General features: G+C 42.8%; 1 protein-coding gene across 1 annotated transcript in view; it reads left to right on the top strand.

Moving 5' to 3' along the window:
• PPP6R2 (protein phosphatase 6 regulatory subunit 2) overlaps positions 1–12,276 on the top strand; it is a gene marked incomplete in the record, with an annotated part of 934,057 nt that overhangs the window by 466,626 nt on the left and 455,155 nt on the right. The window contains 3 exon segments of the mRNA XM_053716315.1: positions 6,289–6,374; positions 6,666–6,746; positions 7,199–7,296. Coding sequence (XP_053572290.1) covers positions 6,289–6,374; positions 6,666–6,746; positions 7,199–7,296 — 265 coding nt within the window.

The raw sequence follows: 12,276 nt of genomic DNA, 5'->3' as shown, positions 1-12,276 counted from the left end.
TTCTTCTTTTTTTTTGTATTATTAATCAAGAGGCTGTGCAGGATGTTACCTGTAGCTTATCTTTTGATGCCCAGTTGGAACCCCCAGTACCTTTTTGGTAAGAAATTAGACTTTTTGACCCTGAGCCATCATTAGCTAAGGCAGATGTTGTTCATGAGCCTTCTGTTTCAGATGTGCCGCAGCTGTCTCCTCAAGCGTCTCAATCCTATTCATCTGCACATGCAGTGCCCTGCATTTTCTTTCATGCTCCGTCTGGGGTTACTTTGCAAGATGTTGCTGCCCAGGTGGTATCCTCTGCGGTATCTGAGGTGTTGTCTGCTTTTCCCATGCTGCAAGGAAAACGCAAAAGTAAATTTAAAGAAACAGTAACGAAGGCTTCTGATACGAAGTGGCTAATCAAAGAATTTCCTCTCAGAAGTCTGAGGATGAAGATTCTTTGGGTGCATCTGAGGGTGAAATCTCGGATTCAGGCAGTATAATTCCTTCTGTTGATGCTGACGTTGTGTCCTTCAGATTTAAGTTGGAACACCTCCATTTGTTACTTAAGGAGGTTTTGGCTACCTTGGATGACTCAGATACTACTATCGTTGTTAACCCTAAGAAGTCTAGTAAGCTGAACAAGTATTTTGATGTTCCCTCTGCAGTGGAGGTATTTCCTGTTCCAGACTGTGCTTCTGAGATTATTATACGGGAGTGGGAGAGACCTGTTATTTTTTTTTCTCCATCTCCTATTTTTAAGGAAGTGTTTCCTATAGCTGACTCTATTAAAGAATCTTGGCAAGCGGTTCCTAAGGTGGAAGGAGCTATTTCCACTTTGGCTATGGGGACCACTATTCCCATTGAGGAAAGGTGTTCCTTTAAGGATCTAATGGATAAGAGGTTTGAGGCATTATTAAAGAAAGTGTATGTTCACCAAGGTCTTCAATGGCAGCCTGCGGTGTGTATTGCTACTGTTGCCAGCGCTGCAGCTTACTGGTTTGATGCCTTGTCTGATTCTATTCAGACAGATACTCCTCTTGAGGAGATCCAGGACAGGATTAAGGTTCTTAAATTAGCCAATCCCTTTATTACGGATGCTTCCTAACAGATCATTAAACTGGAAGCAAAAATGTCTGGTTTTGCGGTTCTAGCTTGCAGAGCCCTTTGGATAAAATCCTGGTCTGCGGATGTTTCTTCTAAGTCTAAGTTATTAGCTATTCCCAACAAGGGTAAGACCTTGTTTTTGCCTGGTTTGGCTGAAATTATTTCATATCACAGGAGGAAATGTATCTTTTCTTCCTCAGGATAAAAAGAATAAGCAGAAAGGGCTTCAAGGAAATTTAACTTTAGAGGTAAACCCTCCGCTTCCTCTTCCAAGCAGGAACTATCCAAGTCTTCCTGGAACTCTGGTCAGTCTTGGAACAAGGGGAAACCTGCGGCTGACTCCAAGTCAGCATGAAGGGACGGCCCCCGATCCAGGAACGGATCTAGTAGTGGGCACGCTTTCTCAATTTGCTCAGGTTTGGATACGAGATGTCCCAGACCTGTGGGCTGTGGAAATTGCATCTCAGGGGTACAAGATAGAAATCAAGACGTTTCCTTCAAGAGGCAGGTTTCTTCTCTCAAGATTATCTTTAGACCAGATAAAGAGAGAGGCATTCTTAAATTGTATCAAGGATCTTTTTGCCCTGGGAGTTATAGTTCCAGTTCCTCCGCAGGAACAGGGTCTGGGATTTTATTCAAATCTGTTTGTGGTTACCAAGAAAGGGGGGTTTTTCAGACCTTTTTTTTTTTAAACTAAAGTGTTTAAACAAGTTCCTCAGAATACCGTCCTTCAAGATGGATAATATTCATTTCCCTCCTCCTCCTTTGGTTCAAGAGGGTCAGTTTGACAACCATAGACTTAAAGGATGCGTACCTTCATGTTCCCATTCACCGGGATCATCACAAGTTTCGAAGGTTTGCTTTCTTAGACAATCATTTTCAGTTTGTGTCTCTTCCATTCGGCCTTGCCACAGCTCCCAGAATGTTCTCAAAGGTCCTGGGGGCTCTTTTGGCTGTGATCCGGTCTCGGGCCATCGCAGTAGCACCTTATCTAGACGACATTCTGGTTCAGGCACTGTCTTTTCAACAAGCAAATTCTCATACGGAGATCTTGTTGTCTTTTCTTCGCTCCCATGGTTGGAAGGTGAATCTGGGTAAAGTTCTGATTCCAGCCACAAGAGTAGTGTTTTTAGGGATCATAATAGACTCCCAACTAATGAAAATATTTCTGACAGAGGTCAGAAAAACATAGATCTTAGGCTCTTGTCTTGTCCTTCAGTTCTCTCCTCGGCCCTCAGTGGCTCTATGTATGGAGATAATTGGTCTGATGGTAGCTTCCATGGACATCATTCCATTTGCTCGGTTCCATCTCAGACCTCATCAGTTATGCATGTTAAGGCAATGGAAAGGGGACTATGTGGATCTGTCTCCGCAAATAGTTCTGGATCAGGCAAGAAGGGACTCTCTTCTTTGGTGGTTGTCTCAGGAACACCTCTCCTAGGGAACTTGCTTTTGCAGACCTTCCTGGGTAATCGTGACCACAGATGCCAGCCTTCTAGGTTGGGGAGCAGTTTGGGGGTTATTGAAGACACAGGGTCTTTGGACTCGGGAGGAGTTGGTTCTCCCTATAAACATACTAAAACTGAGAGCTCTACTTGCCTGGCCTCAGTTAGCCTTAGCCCGGTTTATCAGGTTCCAGTCGGACAACATAACATCAGTGGCGTACATCAACCACCAGGGGAGAACTCGAAGTTCCTTAGCCATGACAGAGGTGGCCCGGATAATCTAGTTGGCTGAGTCTCACAACTGTTGTCTTTCTGTGATCCACATCCCAGGAGTGGACAATTGGGAGCCGGATTTTCTGAGCCGACAGACCTTTCACCCGGGGGAGTGTGAACTCCATCCGGAAGTATTTTCCAGTTTAATCCTCAATTGGGGGCAGACAGAACTGGATCTTATGGTTTCTCAGCAGAATACCAAGCTTCTGAGGTACGGCTCGAGGTCAAGGGATCCACAGGCTTTCTTGATGGATGCTCTGGTGGTCCCTTGGAATTTCAGCCTAGCTTACATATTTCCTCCGTTCGCTCTCCTGCCAAGAGTCATTGCTCGGATCAAGCAAGAGAGGGCGTCGGTGATTCTCATAGCACTGGCGTGGCCTCGCAGGATCTGGTATGCAGATCTAGTGGAAATGTCTCTTCCTCCGCGGAGACTCCCTCTGAGGAAGGACCTTCTACTTCAGGGTCCTTTTTCTTTATCCAAATCTCGTTTCTCTGAAGTTGACTGCTTTGGAGATTGAACGCTTTATTTTTGTGTGGGTTTTCAGAGTCTTTCATTGAGACAATCATTCAGGCTCGTAAGCCTGTGACAAGAGAGATTTACTATAAGATTTGGCGTAAATATTTGTATTGGTGTGAGGCTACTCTTGGAGTAGAGTTTGGATTCCAAGGATTTTGTCTTTTCTCCAGGAGGGTCTGGAGAAGGGTTTGTCAGCTAGTACTCTGAAAGGTCAGATTTTTGCGTTGTCTATTTTATTGCATAAGTGTTTGGCGGATGCACCAGACATGCAATCTTTTTGTCAGGCCTTGGTTAGGATCAGGCCTGTTTTTGTTTAAGCCTGTTACTCCTCCCTGCTGTCTTAACCTTGTTCTTAGAGTTTTACAGCGAGCTCCGTTTGAACCTATGCATTCCTTAGATATTAAGATGTTATCTTGGAAGGTTTTGTTTCTTATTTCTTCTGCTCGGAGAGTTTCGGAACTCTCGGCTCTGCAGTTTGATTCTCTGTATCTTATTTTTCATTCTGATAAGGTGGTTCTACGTACTAAATTAGATTTCCTTCCTAAGGTTGTTTCAAACAAGAATATTAATCAGGAGATCGTGGTTCCTTCTTTGTGTCCTAATCCTTCTCCTAAGGAGCGTTTGCTTCACAACCTAGATGTTGTGCGTGCTTTGAAGTTTTATCTTCAGGCGACTAAGGACTTTTGTCAGTTTTCTGCTTTGTTTGTTTGTTTTTCTGGGAAGCGCAAGGGTCAGAAAGCTATGGCTACTTCTTTCGCCAAGGAGTATTATTCGTTTGGCCTATGAAAATTCTGGACAGCAACCTCCTGAGAGAATCACTGCTCGTTCAACGAGGGCTTTTTCTTCTTCCTGGGCATTTAAAAATGAATCTTCTGTGGAACAGATTTGCAAGGCTGCAACTTTGTCCTCTTTGCATACTTTTGCAAAATTTTTAAAAATGTGATACTTTTGCCTCGGCTGCGGCTTCTTTTGGGAGAAGGGTTGTTCAGGCAGTGGTGCCTTCTGTTTAGGTTACCTGTTGTGTCCATCCCTTATCTGTTTCGTCCTAGCTTGGGTATTGATTCCCACTTGTAATTGATGATTCTGTGGACTCACCATATCTTAGGAAAGAAAACATAATTTATGCTTACCTGATTTATTTATTTCTGGATATGGTGAGTCCACGGCCCATCCTTTATGTAAGACAGTTATTTTTTTCTAAAACCTCAGGCACCTCTACACTTCTGTGTTATCTTTTTCCTTCAGCCGAATGACTGGGGATTATGGATAAGGGAAGTGACATATATAGCAGCTTTGCTGTACTGCTATTTGCCGCCTCCTGCTGGCCAGGAGTGATATTCCCACTAGTAATTGATGATTCCGTGGACTCACCATATCGGTAAAGAAAGACATTTATCAGGTAAGCATAAATGTATGTGTTTTGATTCAGCTGAAGCAGCCTTCAGGAGAAAGGTTTTTAGTGCCCTGAGATTATGGTCCTCTAGAGCTTGGGTATAAGTTCCCCAAAGTAAGGAATAAAGCTGTGGACTCTCCTTATATTAAAAAGGAAAACATAATTTATGCTTATCAGACATGTTTATGCTTAAACATGTCTGACATAGAGGAAACTCCTTGTTCATTATGTTTAGAAGCCATTGTGGAACCCCCTCTTAGAATGTGTACCAAATGTACTGATTTTACTTTGTTATACAGATCATATTCTGTCTTTAAAAGATTTATCACCAGAGGGAACTGACAAGGGGGCAGTTATGCCGACTAACTCGCCCCACGCGTCAGAACCTTTGACTCCCGCTCAAGAGGCGCCAAGTACATCTAGCGCGCCCATTGCGTTTACTTTACAAGACATGGCGGCAGTTATGGATCATACCCTTACAGCGGTATTGTCCAAACTACCAGGGTTACAAGGAAAGCGAGACAGCTCTGGGGCTAGAAAAAATACAGAGCACTCTGACGCTTTAGTAGCTATGTCTGATATCCCCTCACAATATGCAGAAGCTGAGGCAGGAGAGCTTCTTTCTGTGGGTTATTTTTCTGACTCAGGGAAGATGCTTCAACCTGATTCTGATATGTCAACATTTAAATTTAAGCTTGAACACCTCCGCGTGTTGCTCAGGGAGGTCTTAGCTACTCTGGATGACTGACATCATTATAGTGCCAGAGAAATTGTGTAGATTGGATAAATATTGGTATCCCACAAGTAATGGATGATCCGTGGACTGGATACACCTTACAAGAGAAAACAAAATTTATGCTTACCTGATAAATTTCTTTCTCTTGTGGTGTATCCAGTCCACGGCCCGCCCTGTCATTTTAAGGCAGGTGTGTTTTATTTTTAAACTACAGTCACCACTGCACCCTATAGTTTCTCCTTTCTCTTGCTTGTCTTCGGTCGAATGACTGGTAGTGGCAGTTGGAGGAGGAGCTATATAGACAGCTCTGCTGTGGGTGATCCTCTTGCAGCTTCTTGTTGGGAAGGAGAATATCCCACAAGTAATGGATGATCCGTGGACTGGATACACCACAAGAGAAATAAATTCATCAGGTAAGCATATATTTTGTTTTTTCTTCTGGCCCCTTTTATACCCTGATACTTCTTTTACTGTTCCATGTTCCTTTGGCAGAATGACTGGGATTATGAGGAAGTGGGGGAGGTATTCAAGCCTTTGGCTTGGGTTTCTTTGCCTCCTCCTGGTGGCCAGGTTCTGTATTTCCCAACAGTAAGGAATTAAGCTGTGGACTCTCCCTATACAGAAGGAAATGAAATTATCTGGTAAGCATAATTAGTTTTTTCACTTTTTTTACTGTTAAGGACCAGGGCTATTTTTATATTTCTGCGGTGTTTGTGTTTAGCTGTAATTTTTCTCTTACTCATTTACTGTACCTACGCATATTTATATACCGTTTTTCTCGTCCTTAAATGGTCTTTCTAAAGATACCATTATTTTCATCATATCTGTGGTTTCCTTGCAGAGCTGCCTGAAGACTGTAGAGGGAGATGGGAGAGCTTTGTAGAGGAGACTTTGACTGAGACAAACCGCAGGAACACTGTTGACCTGGTAAGAAGACTGACCTCTTTGGTATACACGGCTCACTGTTATCGTTCAGCACCACCTACCTATTAGGGCTGCTTAATGGTTTTAATCTCCAGTTCGTCCCAAGTATTTTTATACAAATTGTAGAAAAGAAAAACATGAAACTAGTTCACACCAGTATTCCCCATTAATTCGTCCCCTATCTCCCAGATGTTTTACACCTGTTTACATCCATTATTCTCTTACCTTTCTGCACAACATACTGTATTCGCTCCATGGTTCCCATCTCTGTCCTCTCTCATATTTTATTTCTAGGTGAGCCCCCATCACCTGCACTCATCCAGCGAGGATGAAGATCTTGAAAGTGCGTTCCCTAATGAGATGTCCGTGCAGCAGGTGACAGTTCATGTTGTGTGTTATTTTCTGGTTTTGATTTTTATATAGAAAGCTTCTGGTTCTTCAGAGAATCACTTAGCATGAGGATGTGTTGGTTTTAGCTGATGTGAGGGGCATTTTAAAGGACAATAGTTAGTGGTAGGCTTGCTATGAACGGTGGTAGGTTCATCGCTCAGAAGTAGTGAGAGAGGGACAATTTGCAGATCAGCACTAGGTTCTTAGATTGCAAAATGATAGTCATAAGGTGTATAGCAAAAGGTACAACTAGGAACACTTTGTGCTGGTCACTGCTGTTCTTGGTGTTGAGCATTGCAGTAGGTTCCTGGGAAGCGGATTATTGGCATTGCTGCAGGTCCACTTTAGGAGTCACAGATGGTTCTTAGGAGGCGCATTATCCGTTACCTGTGATAAGACAGTGCTTGGCACTGAGTACTTTATTTGCTTTTTTTCAGGCTTTTGCAGATTACCAGATCCAGCAGATGACTGCTAACTTTGTGGATCAGTTTGGATTCAATGATGAAGAATTTGCTGAACAAGAAGACAACATCAAGTGAGTGGGGCAAATTTTTTGCTGTAAAGCGTTTCAATTTTTTCAGTTGATCACTGAAATCAGGGGTTCTGTTTCTTTCATAAGGTCCTGAGAGTCCATGAGCCATCACACGTGGGATTAAACTCTATTCCACAAACCAATAGTATCCCTCCCACTGTTTACATCAAATTTTCTCCTTCACTTGTGGAGGGAATAAACTAGACTGAAGTGCTTCATTATCACTGTAGAAAGGGGTACACATTCAAACGAATGTGAGACCCATTATCCACCTCAGAGAGCCGGGAATAGGACAGAGGGGTTGCAGTAGTATAATGACAGTGAGTAGAATTAAAGCACCTTCACATTTATTAGTTGTGTTATTGTGAGATCCCTTTCTATATCAAGAGTCTATACTCATAACGTTAATATATAAAGTTGCTGCATTATTTAGTCTGTCAGATCAGCGCATTTCATTACTTGCTGATACATTATTACACATTAGTTCATATGTACCTGCTCTGCACATTTTTCTTTTACGGTACTACACATTTGTTTGTGTTTAAGCTCAGTTTTGCCAGAGATTTTAAGGGTTTATTTTTACCCTTGGTTATAGGGTTAAATAATACTACTTTATCATGTCTATCATGGAGCAAACTGGGACAGCGCCCACTCCCACTTGCTGTTCCTTTAGAGGAGAGATCTTCACACCGTTTACCCCCAAAACTAAGTGTGTGCTATCATGTTTTTGCTGTCCTCTTATAGTCACAGCACTATTAATATTCCTTTACAAGGTCATTTGCATCTATCCCAGGATTGTTCGCTCAATTTTTCTCCTGGTTTGAAGGTATTTGTTCGCCCTACTGTTTCCAAAGTGTTGGCGGCCATGCCCTCCCCCTTCTAAGTGTAAGCATTCAAGGGAATTGATACTCAACAGCTTCGCTGTGGTGCTCTTTGCCTCCTCCTGCTGGCCAGGAGTTCTATTTCCAACAGTAATTGATGATTCCGTGGACTCACCGTGTTTAAAAATAAATACATTTATCAGGTAAGCATAAATTTTGTTCTTTATTGGGATTTTAAAGTATATCCCTTTTTACTTCATTGTGGGCTGACACATTCAGGATCATATGTTGAAACAAACTACGCAGACTGCTTGTTTTTGGCACACATTCTGCTTTTTAGTGTGTGCACATTTTCATTTGGGCTAACAGTGTATGTTATAGCTTCTAACTGCAATGGCTCTTGACTTGCCATTTTAGGTTGTATGGGCTCATTGTTAAGGCGTTTATTGTCTCTGCAATTAACAGTAACTTAGGTTCAGAAACGCACGCTTGTATTTCTAACTGCGCTGTTTCTCCTCAGCTAGCAACTTGACCTGCTTCTGCTTTCTTCTCTGAGCAGAGCGGCGTCCTCCCTGTTGTTGACATTTTATTAGTCAGTTGATCGGCAGGGAAGTTCTCTGCCGTTTGTTTTTCTGAATAAAAAAAAAAAGAGGTGGGGTGTTGCGTTTTAAATTTTTTATTTGTTTGGTTAGCTAGTTAGCGACAATCGTAACGCAAATCTTCCTCAGGTATTTCTGCTGCACAAGTTTTTAAAGTGACAATACCAAAAAATTAATTATATTAAATAAAAAAATAATTTAAAAAATGTTGTCATTTTTTATGAACACTGATGATTCTGTGTTTTTTTTAGGCCTGTTATGTCCTGATGCTCAAATTGTTCTGCTTATGCAATTCTGTGCTGCATGATTAAGCCAACTCTGAAATATTAAGATAGATTGCTACCCACTGAGCCCAATGTCTCTTAGGATGCTGCTGCTCAGGCAATACCTTCAGTTTTCTCCTTAAATATCCCAAGCCTTAATGGTGTCACATGCAGTGCCCTGCGTCTCCTGTCGTCTGGAGGCGTATATTTGCCTGTAGATTGTGCTGCATAGATATCTTCTGTGGATATATGTGGCATTATCTGCTTTTCCTATGTTTAAGGGAAAACGCAAGAGGAAAATTAGAGATTCAGATAGTAAGGTTTCTGTTCCGCCTACTGCTACACAGGTTGCCCTCCCTCATAAGTCTGATGAGGATATGTTGGTAGCCTCTGAGGGTGAAATCTCAGATTCGGACAGTATAATTCTTTCATCTGACGCTGAAGTAGTAACCTTAAGATTTAATCTTGAACACCTTTGTGTATTGTTAAAGGAGGTTTTGGCTTCTTGGACGACTCCGATTCTCCTGTCGCTGTCAACCCTAAAGAAATCTAGTTAACTTATAAATACTTTGATGTCCTTCCACTCGGGAAGTGTTTTCTGTTCCAGACCGTGCAACAGATTATTTCTCAAGAATAGGTGTAGCCAGGGATACTTTTTTCCCGGTCTTTATATAGAAAAAAGCTGGAGGCTTATTTGAAGAAGATGTATATTCATCAAGGTCTTAAACGGCAACCTGTAGGTTGTATTGCCATTGTGTCAAGTGCGGCATCTTATTGGTGTGACGCCTTGTCTGATTCAATTTGGTAGAGGCTCCTTTGGAGGAGATCCAAGACAGAATTAAGGCTCTCAAGCTAGCCAATTCCTTTATTTCTGATGCCTCCATGCACGTTATTAAACTGTGAGCCAAGATATCTGGCTTTGCTTTGCTAGCCCGCAGGGCGTTGTGGCTGAATGCTTGGTCAGTTGTTGTTGCCTCTAAGTTCAAGCTTTTGGGGTTCCCTTACAAGGGTAAGATCTTGTTTGGGCCTGGTCTGGCAGAAATACTTTCTGATATTACGGTGGAAAAGAGGTCTTTTCTACCACAAGACAAGAAGAATAGACCTAAACTCTTCCTCTTCCAGGCAGGAACAGTCCAAGTCTTCTTGGAAGCTCTCTGTCTTGGAACAAGGGGAAGCAATCAAAGAACCCACAGCTGAGTCTGTCAGCATGAAGGGGTTGCCCCCGGTCTGGGATCGGATCATGTGTGGGGGGCAGATTTTCTGTGTTTTCTCAGGTCAGGACAATTTCTCCCTGGGAGTGATAGTTCCAGTAAGGGAACAGGGCCTAGGAGCCCATTCTGTTTGTGGTTCCTAAAAAAAGAGGGAATTTTTTCGTCCCATGCTAGACTTAAAGTGTCTCAACAAGTTTCTCAGAGTACTGTCCTTCAAAATGGAAATCATTTGTTCCATTCTTCCTTTGGTCCATGAGGGTCAGTTCATGATGACCATAGACCTGAAGGACACGTATCTTCATGTTGCCATCCTCAAGGATCATCACAGGTTCCTGAGATTTGCCATTCTGGACAAACACTTTCAGTCTGTGGCTCTTCTTTTTGGCCTTGCCACAGCTCCCAGAATTTTCTTTGACGTTCTGGGGGCTCTTTTGGCAATGTTAAGGTCTCAGGTAATTGCAGTGGCGCCCTACCTGGACAACATATTGGTTCAGGCTTAATTACCACAAACAAGAAAGAAAAATGGGGCTGTTAGCACTCATCCTACCTAACTAAGGTATAAAATTGTAATTTTTATTAAGTCAATTTTAAAAATAGTCAGTCACCACTGTGCTAACATCAAACATACATAAAAACACACCCTTCACCCATAAAATACGTGCACCACTACCCTGTTTACTGGCCGATAACAGGAAGCGTTGGCTTCAGGTGACAGGAGTGGTGACACGATACTAACAGCTAGGTATAACAAACGCGTTTCAGCCGCAATTCAGCCTTTATCAATGTTATCTGTTGATTAGTTGCATAAAAAATGTTCATATTGGTCCAGGCGCCATCTTTTCCACTTGCAATCTTTCATGCAGAAATGTTGTGTTTTCTACGTTCCCACGGATGGAAGTGAATCTGGAAAAGAGTTCCCTTGTTCAAGCTACAAGGGTGGTTTTCTTAGGGACTATAATAGATTCCCTATCTATGAAAATATTTGACAGAGGTCTAAAAATACAATATTCTTTCCTCTTGTCTCTCTCTGCAGTCTACTGTTCGTTATCAGTGACTCAATGTATAGAGGTAATTGGTCTGATGGTCGCTTCCACAGACATCATTCCCTTTGCTCTTCAGTGGTGGCTTTCTCAGGAGCATCTGTCTCGGGACACATGCTTCCGGAGACCTTCCTGGGTGATTGTGACCACTGAAGCCAGCCTGCTGGACTGAGGAGCAGTCTGGGATTCGTTAAAGGAGCAGGGACTATGGACTCGGGAGGAGTCTGCTCTCCCCGTTAACATCTTGGAGTTGAGCGATTTACAATGCTCTGATGGCTTGGCCTCAGTTGTCCTTAGCCCCTGTTTATCGGGTTCCAGTCAGACAATTTCACCTCAGTGGCTTACATCAACCACCAGGGAGGAACTCAGAGTTCCTTAGCCATGAAGGAGGTGGCTCGGATTGTTCAGTGGGCTGAACCTCACAATTGCCATCTATCTGTCATCCACATTCCAGGAGTGAACAACTGGGAAGCAGATTTCCTGAGCAGACATTTCATCCCGGGGAGTGGGCTCTCCATCCGGAGGTGTTCTCCAGGTTAACCCTCAAATGGGGGGTTCCAGAGTTGGATCTGTTGGCGTCTCGGCAGAACGCCATGCTTCCAAGGTACGGTTCAAGGTCAAGAGATTTGCAGGCCGCCCTGCTAGATGCTCTGGTGGTTCCTTGGGATTTCAGTTTGGCATCTGTTTCCTCTGTTTTCCTTCCACGAGTCATTGCTCGTATCAAACAGGAGAGAGTGTTGGTAATTCATATAGCTCCTGCATGGCCTCACAGTATCTGGTATGAAGACCTAGTGAAGATGTCATCTCTGAAGCTGACTGCTTGGAGATTGAACGCTTAGACCGTGATTCAGGCTTGCAAGCCTGTTAATAGAAAGATTTACCATATAATATGCGTTAATACCTTTATTGGTGTGAATCCAAGGCTACTCTTGGAGTAGGGTTAGGATTCCTAGGATTTTGTTTCTTCTCCAGGAAGGTCTGAAAAAGTGATTATCAGTCAGTTCTCTGAAGGGTCAGATTTCTGCATTATCAATTTTGTTATAACAAGC

This window comes from Bombina bombina, chromosome 6 (genome assembly GCF_027579735.1).
Source record: "Bombina bombina isolate aBomBom1 chromosome 6, aBomBom1.pri, whole genome shotgun sequence".
NCBI lineage: Eukaryota > Metazoa > Chordata > Amphibia > Anura > Bombinatoridae > Bombina > Bombina bombina.
The sequence above is the reverse complement of the archived record's forward strand: the minus strand, read 5'-3'. Positions and strand labels throughout refer to the sequence as shown.